Source organism: Oenanthe melanoleuca, chromosome 20 (assembly GCF_029582105.1).
Source record: "Oenanthe melanoleuca isolate GR-GAL-2019-014 chromosome 20, OMel1.0, whole genome shotgun sequence".
In the NCBI taxonomy this organism is placed as follows: Eukaryota; Metazoa; Chordata; class Aves; order Passeriformes; family Muscicapidae; genus Oenanthe; species Oenanthe melanoleuca.
The window spans coordinates 3,503,667-3,523,877 of NC_079353.1; the positions used below are offsets into that span (position 1 = coordinate 3,503,667).

Sequence of the window (20,211 nt, forward strand, 5' to 3'; positions counted from 1 at the left end):
TTGATCAGGCTTTCCTCCTGGCCTGCTGTGAAGCTGTAAGAACAGGCATCAGTGCCAAAAAATCCTGCACTGCTGCTGAAACCTTACCCTACCTTTTAACTGCAGGCTTTATTACTCGTGTAAATACATCCTAGGAATTCAGCTTTTAAAGTGGTTTCTCTCAGTAACCAACTTTACTTAAACACATCTGGAACTTCTTTGTAACTCACAACTGCTTTGTGTAGTCACCTGTATGATGAAGGTTAAATGCTGTGGAATTACTGCTGGGGGCTCTGATTGCCCCACAATCACAGGAGTGGATGTATAAAACAGGGATACAAGGGGCAGAGGAGTCCTAAACAAACCCAAGATTATGTTCCTAATTGAAATGGCAGCCCAGGGTTTTCACATATAAAATCTGGAATTTGAGCTTACTTTCCTTAACATCATCTGTTTCAGCTGCTCCACATTCCAGGACTCCTCTAGCCTTGACCTCATCCCTGAGATTATTCTCCCTCCAAGTCAATTAGAAGCTCTCAAATATACAATATTTATACCCCAGCAATGAGGCAGATCTGCTGATTGTCTTTCTTCAGCTGCCTGGGTGGCCCTAAGAATGAGGAAGTGTCCCAGGACTGGGGAATTCCCATTGTCTGTGGAGAGAAGAACACTGCCAGCCTGGGCTGCACAAGGGCAGGAAGGGATGTGTTGGAACTGGGAGGATTGAAGGTATAAAGGATTTACTCTACACATTTTGTCCATGGCTCTCAAGATTTATGCAAGTACCCTAAAGATCTTGAAACTGGAAAAGAAAAAGCAATCTATGAAGTTACAACAACTTTAAAGGAAAAACTGAAAAATACTGTAAATTAGATGTGTTGGCTTCCAATCTCTGCCTGCTACCTTCAAGGCCACCACTTTTTTTCCCCTAAATGAAAATATAATCATTAAATAGATTTATAAAACTGTTTTGCTTCATATATGAATATCACTGACAATGTAGCCAGGTATCTTTTATTTCTTATTCCAAATCAAAACAGACCCTGGATTTGAAAAGTTTATTTGCTGCTATTTTCTTAACCAGTTTTCTTGTTTTGAGAGTGTTGTATCAATGAAACAAAAAGTTCTCAAGTCATCTGGTTGTATATGACCCAAACAACTTGATAATCAATGTAAATGAGAATCAGGCCTGCAGTACGAGGAGTATTAATTCCTTTGATGAGAATATCTTTCTTCCTGTAGAGTCTATGTCTTATCTTCTTCTAAAGCTTACATGAGGTCATTTGACCAAACCCTTGCCCTTAATTTCTGAACCTTGGTAGCTGATTTAAGAATATATTTTATCACTCCTTTATTTGCACAGCACTGGCTACTGATATGGTCTCCCCTGGCTTTTCAGAGATTAAACAGCACACGGAAGAAAAAGTAGAGCAATGTAGAAGACACCTTCAAAATTTCATGTAGAAAACAGAAAAATACTTTTTAGGAAAATTTTGTTAAACCAGTTCACACATAATGCAACTTTTTTTTGTTATGACATATCTATATGTATGATACAGTTATACATTTCTACGATAAATTGCATCATTATTATAAAAATGAGTAACTGTTGCAATAAGGAAAATTAAATAAATGAATCAGAATTTAGACTAGTGTCATTGCTACTTATAATACCTGCAACACTTAACCTACTCACTCAGTGCTCTGTTAAACAGTAACTGCACAATAAATCTTCTTCTTCTTTTCCTGATAAGCTAAAATGCAATCAGAAGCATTTGTCAAAATCAATCCTGTATCAAACAGCACAAGGGTCCAATATCTAAAACTTCCTGATCTGAAGCAATTTATTTTTTCTAGATATATAAGAAATGGAAACAACTTCAAACCAATTCCTTTTTTCAGAGATGTTTAGTCACAATATTTTTCAAAACAGAGCACCCATAGAACTATGAGGCTGAACTGCAACTCTGGGATGCTTGGGGAGCAGGACTTGAACACACACAGACCCAGCAAAAGGCAGGGTACAAATACTCAGGTCACTGCAGTTCCTCATCCCCTAAAGGTGAGCAAGCACTTTTTTCCCAGCTCCAGCACGAACTTCAAGATACTGGTGAATTTAGTAACTTACAGGGGTTCTACTCCCCTCTGTATCAATTACGAGAATATCTTGTCATTTGCACAAATTGTGTGAAATAAAAGCAATTTAAATTTCCATGGAAAGCTGTGAGCTCACTTAAGGCTATTGCCCTGCCTTGACCATCGTGCTTTTGTGACCAGCTGAGAATATGGTCCACTATAAAACTCTCAGTCCTCAGGCACTGACAAAAGGCAAGGCTTGACAAGCTGACAAAACATGACATCTTAATGAGGTTTCTTTGCAAGTGTTACTGGATAGTCCACACCAGAAGCTGGAGTCGGGGGCAGGGCTGGGGAGGAATGTGAGGTGATAGAGAACAGTGTTCCTCACTTGGATAACTCCTGAGTGATCCTCCAACCAGTTTTCTACTCACAAACCAGATTTTAGTGGACATGCTAAATTGGCATGATACATAAAAGAAATTTTGGCTACAGCTCTTTCTGCTAGTACTGAAAGATTCTTAAATGAAACATTACATTTTGATTTTAAATATCCACAATTAAGTTTGCAAATTTTCTCCATGTGCTGTCTGTGACATGTGTTTCCCATAACAGGATATCCTACACATACTACTGCATGAAAAGATATAGCCAATTACCTTAAACCCTTACCTATTATCACTTAATAGCTGATATGATAGAAAATGGGGCCACAGGCTTGAGTGTTCTTCTAGGCCCAACTATCAGGTATTTCACACAATATGAAATTTGTCTTAGGTGTTGCACTCTAGCTGGCTTTGCCTGCAAAGACGTGCTCATAGGTAAGTAGGGAAAAAACATATTAATAAATTAGTATCTTCACTTAATTTCACCTAGGGAATTCAGTGGCAGAGTCTTGGGAGGGAAAAAAATAAAAAGAGCCCCAAACAACTCTGAGATTGGTAGCCCAGGTTTGACTCATAAAGCTGCATTTTTATCACACAAGCGATTCCTCCTGGAACGAGAGAGCGACAGGCTCAGGTGATGAGCTGAGCGCAGCAGCCGGGCTGTGCCTCCCCCGGCGCCCCGGGAGGATGCGCTCGATCGCGGTTACCTGCCGCGGGAGGCAGCGGGGGCGGTGCGGGGCCGTGCCCGCCCCCGGCCCGCGCCCCGGGGGAGGCCGGCAGCTGCCGGCGGGTGGGAGGCGTCTGCAGCTGGAAAACAGCAGCTCCGGTTGCTGATCAGATTTGGGGGTGGGGTGGGAGGTGTGTGTGGGAAAAGCCAGGCGATGGATCTTCCCTTCTTTTGACAACACTCTCCCCTTCAGGACTAAGTCTGCACTGGAGGAAATTAACTGCGAGGGAGAAGCGCTAATCACACCTCCGTGTGGGAGCTGACTCCCGGGAGCCGCGTGTGCCGCCAGCCCCAGGATATTCCCTGCCTCCGACCTGCAGTGATTCCTCCTGGAACGGTTCGGTCGCGCCTGCAGTTCACCTTTGCCTGCAGTTAACCAGCGTGCAATTTGGGTTTAATGGAGCTGGGTTTATTGTTCCTCTTTGGACTTACGATTACGTCGACTGCAGGTAACGTGAATTTCTTTCTTTCTTTGCCTACTTCCACGCATGCACACAAAGAAAGGCTGGCTGGACTTTTTTGTTGCTCTTTTTTTTTTTTTTTTTTTTTTTTTTTTTTCTTCTTTTTTTCTTTTCCCCTCCTTCCAAAAGGCTGTAAGCAGCAGCCCACTCCGGTGCGCTGTAAAGAACCAGGCACCAAAGCTCTCCTTTGGCCGCCCGTAGGTTTAACCCAAGCGCTGCAGCCCGGGGCGGACACAAACATAACGGTGCTCCCGGGGCTCGGCAGGGAGCGGGGATGGCTCGGGCCCGGCTCGGGGGTGGGGTGTGCGGGCTCAGGGCTCTGCGAGCTGCCGGGAACTGAGCGCGGCTGTTGCAGGGTCCGCGCTGCCCCGGCCCCGCTCCGCGCTGCCGGCGGCCGGCCCGGGGCACCGCGAGCGCGGCGAGAGCGGAGCGGCGGCGGCCGCGGGCGGCAGGGCCAGGGCGGACGGCGGAGCGCTGCGGCACCGCGCCCGGCGCTGCACTTGCTACACCTACAAGGACAAGGAGTGCGTCTACTACTGCCACCTCGACATCATCTGGATCAACACCCCCGAGTGAGTGCGGGAAATGGCGGGCGGGCAGCGGGCGGGGGAGCGCCGGGACCCCGCGGGCACGGAGCGGAGCGGGCGGGGGGAGGCGGGGCGGCCCCGGGGTCAGGGCGGGACGGGGGGAGCCCAGCGCAGCCCCCGAGCCGCCTGTGTGCGGTACCTGCCCGGCCCGGTTCGGGGGGCGCCCAGCGCAGCCCCCGAGCCCCCTGTGTGCGGTACCTGCCCGGCCCGGTTCGGGGGGCGCCCAGCGCAGCCCCCGAGCCGCCTGTGTGCGGTACCTGCCCGGCCCGGTTCGGGGGGAGCCCAGCGCAGCCCCCGAGCCCCCTGTGTGCGGTACCTGCCCGGCCCGGTTCGGGGGGCGCCCAGCGCAGCCCCCGAGCCGCCTGTGTGCGGTACCTGCCCGGCCCGGTTCGGGGGGCGCCCAGCGCAGCCCCCGAGCCCCCTGTGTGCGGTACCTGCCCGGCCCGGACCCCGCACACCGCACAGGGACCGGCTGCGGGTGACAGGAGGGAACAGCGGCGATTTCCCACGAGAAATCTGTTTCTAACAACTCAGCCGCTGGGAGAGCAAGGATAGCGTGTGTGCGTGCAGCTGCACTAGTTTTGATACAAATTAATGTGGAAAAATACCGAGACGTTAAGATAATGTTTGAAAAATTCAATGTGCTAGATTTTAAGGTGTTACAAAAGGAAGTTTTTTACAACTGTGCTCAGCGGAAACACAAGCTTTTGTTTCAACTCGTAATAAAAACAAATTTTGAAGCGGTTTCCCCTGGATTGGAAGTTCTGAGCTCCACACAGGGCGGTGGGGGTGCAGCACACGTGCAGAAAAGCTGCTCTGCTGTCTGCACTGACAGTGCTTAATGGGAAGAAAGCATCCAGGAAGAGTGACACTTTGCCTACATCCTAAAGGTTAGAGGCCTCCTTTTCCTACACCATTGTATATATCCTGTCTGGCTGAGTAACCAAAACAGACTTCAGATTTGTAAAGATTCTCACAGTTTAATAGGATCCTGCAGCAGCCACAGTGATCAGTTCAGTTCTGATCAGGAGATCAGATGAACCTGTAAACAAATGACTTCAAGAATTAAAGTTCTTCTGACTCTGTCATGTGAACTTCTACACATCCCACCAAGTATTCCAGTGACTACAGTCTGGGAACTGTTGTAATGATTCAGACCTGCCTTTGAATCGATTGCAAAGCTTTTAATGAGATTAAAATAACAAAAGGAGTAGTCAAATAGAAAGTAGCAGTTAACTAGGTTAAGTCAAATGGGGGTTAGGGCACTTAATTTGTAAATTCACGTGTGTGTCCTGGCTAGGGGCCATGTGTGATGACGTCTTTTGAACTTCTACCAACCTGCAAGTATCGTGTATTCACACAAGTCATTCAATTCTTTGAGTTCCATACCTGCACTAATCCACCTCAGGATTACTTGGAGTTATTTTAGCCAAATATTTATGACTCAGTAAATTTAAGTCAGAGCTCACCAGTGAAAATGGGGGAATGACATTCCTTTTCCCCTACGCACTGAATAAATAGACTTCTGCTAATTATAAACACACACTTTTTTTTTTAAGGATATGCTGTTTTAAGTCTACAGGACTTATAATTTTCATTCCAGTGCCAAAATTATTTAGTGTACATTAATTCAGTGATACAGAGAGTTTTCCTACATGGAAGTTTTATGACAGTATCACTAAAGAAAGAATAAAAAAAAATTATGCCATGTTATTGGATATTTCTATGCAAACCATGGAATGAATACACTCAATTTCAATATTAATTTTTCACAGAGAATAATAAATTTTTATCTTCAAAGACACGAACTTGTATAACCTAACACTGTTGGAATTGGGTGAATTAGGATGCTGGGAGTCCTCTGAGGCTGAGAAAGAGTGGGTGGATGATGGTGAGATTAGTCTGGAATTAGTCCAGCAGGGACTGAATTTCCTTGACTCTGTCTGAACTGGGCAGCTTTGCTGTGGTACAAAACTCTCACTGAACAGTGCAGTTGTGATTATCAAAAATCCCAGGATTCTTCCTAGGAATGCTCTTGGGGCAGAGGTAAACATTAAGTGTATTGGATATTTTGAACCATTTCAGTGCAACAGGAGCAGGATTTAAGATGCCATGTGCCATGAACAGGCATTAATTCTGCTGTGGTAATTGATTTGGAATAACATCTCAGGAAGCCAAGAGATTCCTCTGGATGAGAATGAGGGGAACCAGACCTGCCTGGGCAATTCAATATCCTGAGCAAGTTACACTACTTCTTTGAAATGGAAGCAACCACTGGATGTGTACAGACTGGCTGTTTGTAAAAGGGGCTTTTATGTTGCTCTTGTACACATGTTGTGGAAAGTTTTTATATTTACTAAAAATTTGGCTCCAGTGCAACTTGGAGGATCATGCACTCAGTGAGAGGCCAGAAAGTTGGTGTTAAAGTTTGGAGAAGTTTTCCTGACATCTCTTGATTCTGGTATTTTTCTTGTTTATTTACCTTTTTTCCTCTACATCAAACCCTACAATTGCTTATTTTTTTCTTTCTTTTCCCCCTGACTTGTTTCACTTTATCACTTCTTGTTCCCACAAAAATTCCTCAGTACTTTCTGTTTTCAGACTACTTTTGCTTGCTTCTATACTTTAAAGCCAAACTTTAATTCCTCCTTTGGTTTCTTCTGCTTTTCCCAACAGGAGCTGTTAAGCATTGTAGTAATATATTCAAAACAAATCTTGGTCATGGCTTCTCCTCCTTTTCTGGAAAAGCAGTTAAAGTTTTTATTGAAACTGTTGGAGTGACAATAGAACATTTCTATCCCTGCTGAGAAACCACTTAGATCAGCAGGGTGACAGTCGTAGAAAAGCGCAAAATTGCAGAATATGGAGCCTCTGACTCCCTGCAGCTTTTGCCAATTAAATGAGAAATTATCTCTGCACATATGTTTTGAGTATTGCTTTATACTTGACTATGAACCACTGCTGTTAGTCCTGACCACGAAGAGCATCAGTGTTGTTTGGATATAGTGAGTCTCTCATTCTGGGAACAATGGGAAAGTGGAAAACAAGATGACCCAAGAAAAGTGGAAAACAAGATGACCCAAAGAAAGGCAGGTAAGTCAGAAGGGAATAATGCAATTATGTGGTGTAGATAAGCATTGCATAACAAAGGTAATTAAAAGCTGGTAAACTGTTCTCACTGATAAGATTGATTAGCCAGGAATTAGTTTGCAATGTAATTTTTTTTTTTGTCAAGTGATTAATTATGCTTATCTTGATCTATAGCTACAGACACATTTTAAAGAATGAATTGTCTTTTAAACAGTACCCTCTGATATAATACAGACACAACTTGATGCTCAGTTTTGTAAGTTCAAGAAGAAAATATAGGCAAGAGAAGAAAACATGGGCAAGACTACTTTTAGATCTGCACTTCTTCAAAGAGGTCATATGTTTCAAAATGAACTGAGGCTGTGCATCCAACAGCAATAATAACATTTAATAACAGTTCATTCAGTTAATAACATTAATGTTGCTGCATGAAGTTTTATTGATGCTTAGAATGAGTGATAGATTGAAAAGGTGAAAACTCCTAGGAAAGTCTTACTATCATGAAGGCACAGATACTCAAGTGGTCTTCAATTTAAAATAAAAGTGTAATGAGAATCTATGGCAATAATCCAGACATTTCCAAAGGAGAATTCCTCACTCAAACTAAGTACCAAAAATAAGAACATTTCTTTTGAAGGGTCTAAAACAAGACTGAAGTGGGTTTTTTTCCCTAAATGACATATCATTTTGGTATTTGTTATGTTCTAAGGAGAAGTGACTGAATGAAATTCTGTGACCACACTGTAAAGATCAGTTACATGATGATCTAAGAGTTCTCTCTGCTAGTTACATGAATTTCTGAATCAGGAAAATTGGATGGACAAAGTGAAAGTCAGATTTTGATCTAACACTGTGTTGCTGCTCTGATCCTCTGTACTTAACACATGTTCTGTTTCCTCTGGGGGAAGGAAGGACATGGACAGGACTTGGGTGTCTCTTTGCTGTGTGGGATACACTGGGAGGGGATCTGGTGAGGCTCCATGCTGTATGAGCACATGGGGACCCTGGAAGGATCTGGTGTTTTGTCACTTAATAAATAAATTTGTTTCTGTGACTCAAGCAAGTCAGATAATCCTTAGCAACAAGTTAGTTCCAGACAGCTCCCAACAGAAATGTGTTTTCCTGACCTCAGGTGACCACTGGCTGAGGTGAGAAAGGCTTTTGAGACACTTGTGGTTGTTGCTGTAAGTGATGACAAATGGGTTTGTCAGAACTAAATAGCCTGAGCAGATCCCACCTGCATCCAGCTCTCCAGCAAATACAAGTAAATGATCTTTGCTCATTACTGACTTAGGTTACCATCAGAAAGTCATCTCAGACTGGAAGCAATCTGTATCATATCATCACTTCACTCACAGTTTTACTTGCACACACAGATGATATCTTGGGATGGTGCTCCAAAAGACAAGATTTAATACAACCCAGTGGTTACTCTGCTCTAACTGCATGTTCTGCTGGCCAATTTTTGCTTCACACCATCTTTTTGTTACCTGCATCTCTTTGGTGATTGAATTTTGTTGTACAGAAGCCCACATAACAAAATTTAAGATGCTTTTAATCCTTATGGACATTAATAATTTAGAACATCACTTAGAATTACCCCAATTCTGGATAATTATATTCATCATTAAATAAGTATAGTCATATAAGTATATATGACATCCTGTATTTTACTGGAAATAGAATTACACAGCTAAAGATCTCTTGTTCAGCAAAACAATTAAGCAGGTGGTTATAAACTCTAGATCAGATTGAAAATCCCTGCTAGCCAAAGGCATGATGATAAAACAGTGGCTGCCAGCCAGGAAGCTCAAATAAGGAAGCTGATCTGTCAGCTGCACAGTGCACATGGTTAACCATGAGAACCAAGTGCCAAAACTGAGTCTTTGTTGAGTTGATTTTATTTTTTTTCTTTTTGAATGAAGCTTGCCCTGATTTTGCAATCTTTACTCTTCACATGGAATCTTTCAAATTGTTCATTGAAATGAAGAAAATTGCAAATGGATTTTCTGAATATAGTAACGGGCTCCTGCTGTAATTGTTATATTTTATTGTGGGCAAACTGATTTGATTTTGGGCCTCTCTATTCAGAGAGATATTCTTCCATATTTAAAATGTGTACTGACCTCACACTTTCAGTGCCTCACTGTCTGAAGTGTGCATGGCTTGCATGCCCTCCTCAGTCTAGAAGTAGAATATCTGAGCTTACTGCCAGTACTCCCAGGACTGATGTTTTACAGCAGTCTCTCAGAAAGACTTGAAATGATTTGGCTCTGCAGTGACAATCCCACATCCCTGCAGGGGCTGGCCCTGAGAAGATGAGGTCAGGGATGAGACATGCTGATAGCCAGGGCTTTGAAATTTCACTACTGCTGCTCCTGCTGGTCTAATTCTAAGAATAAACACTCTCGAGGGCTGTCAAACCACAGTCACTTTCACCAATCCTACATTTTAACACCATGTGTTTATTTTCCCCTGGGTTTTTGTTCTATTTGTTTTTAAACCAGTGGTGGGTTTTGAACTGTACAGGCTGTGGAGAGAGGTAGGAACATGTGTTAGTTTCTGTTCCTTGTGTGCACTGCTGTGGTGGCTTCTGAAGCAGCAATAAGTACTCTGAATTTTAGTTTGAAAAAAAACCTTAATTTGATTCCTTTCATCCATATTTCCCAGGAGCTCTGCCTTTTGGGCTTTACCTCAGTGGTTTTGTGCCACTGGTAAGTGATAAGAACCACTTACTAATAGTACTGACTACCAGTCAGAGGGAGAAAAGGAATAATGGAAGTGTGGGCTTGACAGACAGAAGACACTGCCCAAAATTTTACTTAATTAATGATCATATATCTTGTAACAGGGCTGGAAGCAGATTGGGATTGATATGAGGCACTGAAGGAGATGCTGAGAGTTATTTTGAGAGAGGCATTTCTGTGAAACAGTGGCTCAGTTTGTTAGGTCAGGTGAGCTCTACCCAGCCTCTCTGGGGATTTGGGGCGTTAGTGGACACCCCCAGGCTTGCTTCATACTGTTTACCTCAGTAAATATACCCCAGCTTTTCACTCCACAACTCAGATATTGATCTGACCATATCTGAGAAACAAAACCTGTAAGATTCCTTTGACAGCTACAGGAGGAGGATGGACAGTGATGAACAGCCTCCAGATTCTCACAGTGCCTGACTTGGGTATTCCTCCAGGGGGAGGAAAATCAAAGAACTGATGTGGTCAGTGAACCTGAGTGATTAAGCAGATGTGTGCAATCCTTGGCTTATTACATAAGTTAGCTGTAAATAATGAACTTAATTAACAAGTATTAATTAAAGAATAAGATAGCAAGGTCATGGAGTACACCTTTTTGGATAATAGCCTGTTCAGTATCTAGGAACACTGAGCACTACTAAATTGAGGATGTGGAAAAGAAAGGCGTGGCTGTAAAGGATAAAAGTTGTTTCATCTGAAAATAACTTAAACTTCAAAAAGCTACTCAGAAAAAGTGCAGCTTCTGAGAGTGTGGACAGGATGACCAAAACAACAAGTCAGGCATCCTTTGTAGATGTTTTACTCCTTAAATAATGATAAGGATGGGTTAATATGGGAGGTATCTCTATTGTGCACTCCTAAAAAACCAAGCCTGTTACAGGAAAAGCTGGAACCAGCTTCCAGGGCAGCCAATGATCTCTTCATCTGTAAAGCTACATAGTGCTACTGTAGTGCCTTTATATTGAAATATACACAGAAATATCTCTTATATCCCACAGGCATCATCCTTCATTCTGGGAATATTTTATCTCACTTAGAGGATGGTAAATTTTGCTTCCTTTCTGTGTTCTTTGCTCTCAGTGGTCCTTACAGGGATCCCATACATTTTGGGATTGTCTGGAAACACCAGAGACTGTTGGGAGCCTTGCTAGCCTGGATGTGTGCCAGAAAATATATTGCTGAATCCTGAAATCACAATGTCTAAGATGATTGCTGCAACCCCCTCATCCCTTTGTTTTGGCTGAAACTCTCCAGTGCCCTGGAGGTATCTACTGTGTTTAAGTGGCTGGGAAAGTAGAAAATAATAGCAGCTCATAGATCAATTATAACTTAGCATGAGAAACTTAGCCAGATGTTATAAAAATTAAAATAAACCAATTGGATTTGTCTGCCTGAATTCTGAGCATTCACTGTGAGTGGGGGACAGCAGGACTCAGGCAAATCCTACTATCCAATTCAGCCTGGAGGTATTAATCCTTCAACAGGCAGTTTTCTTCTGGGAAAAATTTTCACTGTTTCAGAATGGCTGTTCAGTGGAAAAATCACTTGGTACCATTTACTTGGTACTTTTTGTCTTTTTTCAACAAACAAATGCCTATTTCTGTTAATTTAAGGGCAAAACCTTGCTCCAAGAGCTGGCTGGCTCTTAGGGGGAAAGCTTTTCTGGTTGTGTTTTGTGGACACGAAGTACATGAATAATCTAGTTTATTTCAGCCTTTGATACCCAATCTGCAAAAAACACTCTGTGCTTTGATTAGTTCTGTGCTGCTCTGTTATACATGAGATTATCTTCAGTTAATTATCTGTTGCACTGACTAAACACAATTACAACACATGGAATAATTGCAAGTACTGGAGAGCTGTGCTAGTTTTGTTGGGGTTGTTTTTGCAGACAGAGTAAAGAACAATTAGTTTATCCTGAAGAAACAACTATTTCCTTAAATTCAGACCTTTTCTTTCTTAGAAAAGTCTTAAGAACTGAGCATGCAGACCTTTGTGCACCCACTGTCTGGATGGAGTAATCATAGTGAACCTCCCAAAAGAGTCAGAAGTCACAGATTTGAATGTTGCCAGATACCAGTTCAAGGAAGTCCTTTGGAAAGGCTGTTTCAGAAATGTCTAGGTTTGCTTATTCTCCACTTGTAGAGAAGAAAGACATGAAGGACTCATAGCACACCTTAGCTGTAAATTTATCTTACACTCATATTAGTTTACTTCAGGAGAATTATATTCTCCTAAAGGAAGAAATGCTGCATACTGAACTAAAGGTCAGGAATTCAATTGTTCTTGTGAAATGTAAACCTTAAGAAATGAATTAATTAAAAACCTGTGGACACTGCAGAGAAATTTAAAAAAACCCCAGTAAATGGCTTAGCCAGTTCTTTGGCCAGGGATGGGTCATAACCACAAGGAACACAGTGTAAGGAACTGGAAGTTCAGGATCCCCCCAGTTCTGCCTCTGCCCTTCTCCAGCTGATCCTCATCTTCACTGATGAGAAAAAGGGCCCTGTGTATATTCAAGTCATCAAGCTCTTCGTGATGATTGTAGTAAAGACTTTGGGTTCCTTTTGAAGTGTATCTGGTTTGGGTTTGAATTTTTGGATTAGAAACCAAAACCAAGCATATTTGGGTTATTATTGTATTCCTACCATTGATTGGCAAATCTGAACATTACTGTACACAAAATCTTCTCTGGGACATTCTGGTTAAAGGACTTTAAAACTTGAAACACTTGAAAATGTTACATTGGCACATGTTTCTGGTCCACTGAGAACGAAGTAGCCTTGAATACATTTTCTAAGCTATGAAGCATAACGTTCTTCATTAGAAAGATGAGAAGCAGTATCTAAAATATCAGTTTCCTCCTTTGCTTAAGGCTGTGATTCATGGCTCTTATCACTTGTAATTATAATTATATTCTCCACTCCTCCCTGTTTGCTGGAATTTACTGTCTCTTAGGAAAGGCAGCAGATTGGTAATGGGCCCCTTCCTCAGTCACTGTAGTTTACATAGTGATGGATTAAGGTAAAATTGAAAGTTGGTGACAATTCTGGTTGGTCCATTAATTTGCCAATTGCAGCAATTAAGAAGAAAACTCATGCCCTTCTTTCTCTCTGGCTATTTAGGCAGAGCCTCTGACTCAAGGCAAGCTGTGACTCAGTCCCACAGAGCTTTTGGTTTAGAGAATTAGAGTAAAAAAGCCCAATATCAAATTTTGACAGAGTGAACTTTTGAACAAGGAACCACTTTAAATAATGAGAATAACATATTATAGCGTTTTATGTCTCATTAGCATAATGTAGGATGACATAGGATGACATCTGCAAAAGTTGCAAGCAGCTTCTTTATGCCCTGGCAAACTGTCTGTCATTAAATGGGGCTCTCACATTTGTCTAAAACACACAAAATTCATCTTTCCATTTCAGTCTCAGTTGGAGCAGGAAGCTGAACAGCAGAATTTTACCAGACAGTTTTCATAGAGGGTTTGCCACTGTTAAAAGTAAAGGAACTTTCCCCCACTCCTGCCTTTAAATACCAGTTCTTACTTGAATGTGAAAAAAAAAATATGACCATGGAGAAATTATTTATGTCAGAAGTTCCCTACATTAGCCATTTCACATTCATTATTGTAAAGCAGATGTCAGTATAGAATTATTAATACTCTTAAATTATAAAATGGGACTTGCTTCTAATCCTAAAGATAACAAAAAGCTTTTTAAGTGATGGTTTGAGAAGTGAGGCCAAAATCAAGTCCTAAAGTCTTTTGAGACAAATATGGATATTCTTGGCCTCTCCCAGTGTCCCGGCGTAGGAGTAAAGTGGTGAAAATAAGGAACATTTTCTGCATTGAGGCAGACCAGGATCTGCTGGAGAAAAACCATCCCCTGGGCTCTGAATCCAAAAGTATTGCTTGTGATTTTCTCTCTCTCTCAGGATGATTTTGTGATCAACCTAACTCTGACAGGTTCAGGCTGTGAAAGACACAGTGCACTGTTACAAATGTACTGTGAGTGCAGAGGTTTGAATAAATGATTTGCATCAACTGTACTGATGTTGCATCAAAAATTATTGTAGAGATTAGGAAAATAACGTTTCTGAACCTTTCAGCCCACCATGTGTGTGGGAAAATGGAAAATTTGCAGCTTTCCCATTAGCAGCCTAATGATGTTTTTATGAAAGCAAATGAAAGAAGCAGAGCTATGTGAAGGTAGTGGTTCCAGACTCATTATTCAGGCTTTGTTCTGTAACCTTTCTGTAACCTTTCTAGATTGACTCTGACTTCCTCTTCTCTGCCTTTTTTCTTTTTATTTTTTCTTCACTCCTCTCCTCCTCTTTCTTGCTTTTGAACATGAGATTCTCTACAGATTTTTAGTGTTTGTGGATTTGTGACTTGCTTAGCCCATCCCTCAAGTCCTCAGGAACTTTTATGAGTCTCCAGAAGTTTGACAGGGAGTACAGCTGCTGTTGATTGAGATTCTTTAACAGCTTGGAGGAGAGTAACTTATGACATCAATCTAAACTATCCAACTCTTTTTGGGGATGTCAGCAGGCAATGATGAACCATGTCCTTTTCTGATAATAATGTTGACTGTAAGCCATTAAAGAGCAAATCATGCAGTGAAATAGAGATACCTGCTACTGTTTCTTGGTGTGCTGCAGCACAGAATAGGATCTCTCACAGAAAGGTAGAACCATACAAGGAGGATTATCTGGGAGATTCTCGCATTTGTAACTCCAGGGGATGTGTTCCAAAGATGATGCAGTAAATTAATCATGCTGACAGTTCTCTCAATTTCTCAATGATAAAATCAATGGCAAATCAGGCTCAGAACCATGAACTAAATGACAACAATGTTACTGATCTGGTGAAATCAGCACAACTCCTCTGTCACTTCAGACCAGCCAAGGCTTTGAATGTAACAGATTTGTGCATTGGATGGGGAAAACAACACAACATGGGAATAAAGAGTAAAATAAACAATAACCTGGGGATGTATGTGCATCATCTCTTAGGTAGTCCAAAATTTTTTTGATAGTGTAGCTGCCAGTTAATCCTTCCAGTAGAGCTACTGTCTGCTAATTTATAACTTAGTGAAAGCCTGAGTTGATGGGGCAGAAATTATCATCTGGCACAGAGAGAACTTACCTGAGCAGAGAGTTTGATTTTTCTGCCACTATTTATTGCTTTCCATCAACAGATCTCTTCACTAAAATAGAAAAGAGATGGAACATAATTTTACTTGGTTCCTAAAATACACAATACATGTGATTCTCACAACAGGAGGACTGTGCCATATGGACTGTCTAACTACAGAGGCAGCTTTAGAGGCAAAAGGTCTACAGGCCAGACTTCAAGTACTTCCCCATCCTCATTCCGATGTTCCTGTTCGGATGCTCAGGACAAGCAGTGTTTGCAGTTTTGCAGAAGAGTTCAGGACAGAAGAAGGTGAGTGTCTTTCCCTATCACTGCAGCCTGGCCACATGATGAGGCCATTTCATGGAGATAAATTAATCAAGATGCATTTATCAAGAGGAACTGATTAAAAGGTATTGATTTTAAATAAAACTCCCCTCTGCAGTTGTGGTGGGTTAACCCTGGCCAGCAGCCAAGCACTTACTCTGATGCTTGTTCACTTCCCCTTCAGTGGGATGAGGGAGTGAACAGGAAGAAAAAAGCAAGAAAACTCCTGTGTCACATCAGAGTTTAAAAAGTGAAGAAAAGAGGCCAGACACAGCCAGTTTCGAAACAGCAGATCTGTCCAGTTAGGGGCATGCTGAACATTGCACTGTTCTGGAATATTTTATGCAGTCTAACAAAGAGCATGAAATTGTCATTTCATCTGTGGGGACATGGATGAGAACACAGTGACAAGTTTAGGCAATCTCTATTCTACAGAAATCATGGATCAATGGAAAAGACAGAGGAGAAAGACCAGCGCAGGGAAGAGGAACACAATTTCATTCAGTAGCACAGAGAGTCTGGAGGATTCTGAACAATCAGGTATGTTACAGATGCTTAATGTTAAAAAGAAATATTCACTTTCCATAAATATTCTTTTACTTGCAGGACTTTTAATTCTTTCAACTGAATATCATCACTGCTTCCTAAATAAGGACAGAATTTGGCCCATGAGTTGTTTGGGTTTTTTTTTTCTAATTTAATTTTTAAAATAAACTTTACTATACACAGAACTGCTACAACCTTAATTGTGCTGATGTAACTCCTTCAAAATTGGTTTATTTGGCTATAAGCCAATAGATATTTTGGCATTTTTTTTTAAGGCCAAGGCCTGTTCCTGTCTATCATGTTTTTCCTTGTTTAGCACTGCAGCAAATTAAGCTACACGTCCCAATGCTGTGCTTCAGTAAAAGTTGAAATTTTAAGGTAAAGAAACAGGAAAAAACTTTGTGGAAGAAGTATCTGGAGGGAAAAGTAAATCTGCTTTTGATGTTAGGTATAAGGAGGTTACTGTGGACAAGCAACTAGTTTCAAATATTGCCACATTTGAAAATGTCACACCAACACCCCAAGTTTTTTGCTGTGAAGGGAAGCACTTGGATTAGAAGTCCCCAAGCTGAATTTATTGCTGTGATTATTTGATCAGAGCTGATTAGAGAACTGTGCAGAGCTCGCTCTGTGTACACATCCAGGGACAGCAACCACAATTATCTCAGGTAACAGGGATTAGTGCTGAACATTCAACAGCTTGGCTGTATTTGTTTGTTGGTTTGTTTTCTTTAAAGCTTTAACATTTATTTGCTGGAGCTCAGAAACAAGAACTTAAACTACAACTCTCCCTTGAGATGGACAAACTTGATGCTTCAGTGTGATGCCAGTGGAGAATTCAGCAGTAGGCAACACTTCCATTTCAGCAGTGCCACTGAGGGCATGGGAACCTGAAGAAGCTTTTCTCCCCTCGAGAGAGCCTCAGAAAAGGATAATCTTTATCATGTAACCTGGCAGGGAATGTATCACTATTGAGGAAAACTTCAAAGGCAGACCCAAACTTCAACAATGCAAAACTTCAGGAAACGTTTTTCTCTGTGATTTAAACAAGTACAACAGAAACTGTTCCACTCACTGCTTGCTCTGTGTCTGAAGAATCCATCCACAGCTCTGTGCAGGCAGCTGCAAGTGGAGAATGTGGAGAGTTAGAGGGAGATTGCCTCTACATGAGTTCTCATTAAGAATAAACAAAGTATTTCTCTTGTTAATGTATGCAAGCCTGAATCATCATATTGTAACTTCGTGGCAGATGTTTAAATGACACTATCTATGCAGAATAAATATGAATGGCTAATATAAATATTATTATAAACTATAGCAAGTTAAGAGTATACACTGAGTATTCAATAGATTACCTAATTTAGGCACAAATTATTCCTGCACTTGGAAGTTCCATTCAAACACACTTACAGTGATTATTTGGGGATGCACTGTAGTTGGTGAACAGAACTTCAGTGATTCATCCCAAAGAATTTTCCTACAGGTGCAAGGGTAGGACTGTGGAACTTGATGCCATCAGAGTAATTTCTGTGCTGGCCATTTGCTGCCCCAGGCCCCTACAAGTCACAGCCACAGCACATCCCCTGGGCTTTGCCAGTGCTACAAATCCCACCTTTATCTCTCCATTGAAACACCAGCACCAATAACCTGGAAACTTGGCAATAAGGATTAAATCCAACCCTGGACATTTTTCAGTGTAAATTATTTCTTCAGAAATTATGGACTTCTTTTTGCTACAAGGATGCAAGAGTCAGCAAAGGAAAATGAGTAACTTTTGCAAATCCTGTTCTATATTATTTAAAAAGAGAGGAAGTCCCTTACTTGTGACATTACACATTTTTGGGGGGGTTGACTGATCTTCATGCAGACTTTCCCCAGGGCACATAGGTTAAACTATAAACCCATGTTGTTAAATTATTTTTTTAAGAAGAAAGATGGAGACCAAAAGAAAAATGAAAAGAAATCAACAGTAAAAATGTCTATATAAGGATTAAACCAGGGGTAGTAGTTTTTGTTTGAAACAAGAAAGGGAGGTCTTTGCCAAAACATATGATATATTTTATATATATGTGGATATATTTCATAAATAAATTATTACAGTTATAAAATTAAATATATCTTTCAGTTATTGCATTTGTATCAGTTTCTTACTTGCTGTATAACTGATTTTGTACATTTATAGAAAATAGATTATTTATTGCATAAAACCACTTCACATATTGTTCTCCCGTATTCTTTTTTAAAGCACATGGTATAGTTTTGGGGTCTTTAAGAATGAATCAAGTTTTGTTATGAAGAATGCTTAATGTTCCTAATGTTCCTTTGTGTCCAAAACCTGGAAATTTCTTCCCCCACTGAATCCCTACACCCAGGTCACCCAACTTGCTGCCTTCAAGAGGTTGATAATTCTCCTGACAGTCTGGGAAAATAGGGTAACAAATTCTGTGGTAATAATTATGCATAAAAAGTGACATTTCAATTTTGTGTCCCTTTTGCTATAAATGTAACTCTCATCTGTCCCCCAATCCGGGGACAAACAAGGCAGTAGTTATTTGTCCTGAGAGTTCTTTTTGTGGACAATGTCCACAGAGTTCAGCTCCAGTCCCAAACACATCCCAGTGCTGGACAAACCTCCAGAGCTCCAGTGGGTACAGCTCAGCTCTTACATGAACTGCTCAGTCTGTGTTTGGAATTCTCCTGTCTATCCCCATGTGAGTTCAATTTAAATGTTGCATTTGAAGATGGATTCACACCTTCCCCACTCCAAAATGCTTTAATTTAATTTAAACAATCACCAAAAAAAAAAAAAAAAAAAAAAAAAAAAAAACCACCAAAATTCAAACTGAGTTTTTTCTTTGACATGGAGGCGGATTTAGCCCTTGAGTGGTGGGTTACAGGTGTTACTGTTGTGCTTTCTCTTTAGAAAAGAGAAATCCCATTTTTTTGGTACATGAATTCCACATTCAAGTGGTTTGGTTTTGGGACTCTGGTGCCAATATACCAGTTAGTGTAAAAATCAGTCCATTGTGAATACAGAATTAAAAATTGTGAAGAAAAATGAAAGTGAAAAATATTTTTGTATCAAGCTCAGAAGAGAGAAAAGTTAACTGTAGACATTTCCAAATAAACCTATAAACCACAGCATTTACCTGAAGGTTGTGTGTGCTGGATTCTGGCTTTGAACTGCCATTGCTCCATCTGGGAACAGTTAACAACTACAAGATAGTTTTTACCTAATTTTGTATTTATAGAAAATGTCACCGGTAACATTCCTCATTGACTCAGTTTATCTAATTGTTCATTTTTACTAGAAGGTGTTAAGCTAATTTGAAGTACAACTCTTTAAAAGTTATACATAGAAATAAACTCATATACAGCTAATACGTTTTTAATTAAGAAACAACTCTTACATTCTGATAAATCATAAAAGTATTATTTGCAAAAGTTAGAATTAAAGGCTCTTTCATCTTTCAGCATGTAATGTTAGCATAGTTAGGTGTCCTCAGAATCACTCTTGTTCTGGAATATTATTTTGAGGACATTTGTACTTTAACTTTTGTAACAACAAATTAGTTCCAGTTCTTACTCTATCCAATGTAAAACCATATATGTACAAGTCTGCTATAATTCTGTCAAAGTTCCATAGCATGCATTCTAATTCCCAGTACAAAAAGTTCAATTTTGTGTTGTTGATAGCAGTAAAAACAATAAATGATCAAAAGCAAAGGAAAAAAATGTAGAAAGGAGCCTTGGAAAAATTAAAGTTTTTATCCTCAACAGAGAGGGAAGAGATGTGAGTGCAGTCCCCATGCAAAGGGCTGTGAGGGAGAGGAGAGCCCCAATTTGTTCCCAGTGTTCCTAGGAGGAAGTACAAGGAGCTCAGGGCTCACAGGTCAGCTCATCAGCAGGAGAGGGAAGTGCCATGGAACAACAGCACCTGCACCTCCCCTCCTTGGCTGTGGCTTGTGGCAGCCACAGAGCCTGGCAGTGAGGGTCTGAGAGGGCACCAAAGCTGGAAGGGGCCGTGTGCTCCCCCCTTGCTGGGTGACTCTTCCCATTCCCAGAGCACAGCTCATCCCATCTCCTGTCCTTTACAATCAGTGGCTCCTTGTTGCTGTGCCTGCTTGTGGGGACACCGTTCTGGT

General features: G+C 41.1%; 1 protein-coding gene across 1 annotated transcript; it reads left to right on the top strand.

The window, feature by feature from the left end:
- The first annotated feature begins 3,279 nt into the window (after positions 1 to 3,279).
- Positions 3,280 to 19,210, top strand: EDN3 (endothelin 3). The gene is made up of 5 exons (XM_056507522.1): positions 3,280 to 3,617; positions 3,985 to 4,201; positions 15,341 to 15,505; positions 15,956 to 16,060; positions 16,804 to 19,210. Exons 1-4 carry the CDS (start codon positions 3,566 to 3,568, stop codon positions 16,026 to 16,028), a joined length of 507 nt encoding a protein of 168 aa, XP_056363497.1. The 5' UTR covers positions 3,280 to 3,565; the 3' UTR covers positions 16,029 to 16,060; positions 16,804 to 19,210.
- Positions 19,211 to 20,211: the final 1,001 nt, after the last annotated feature.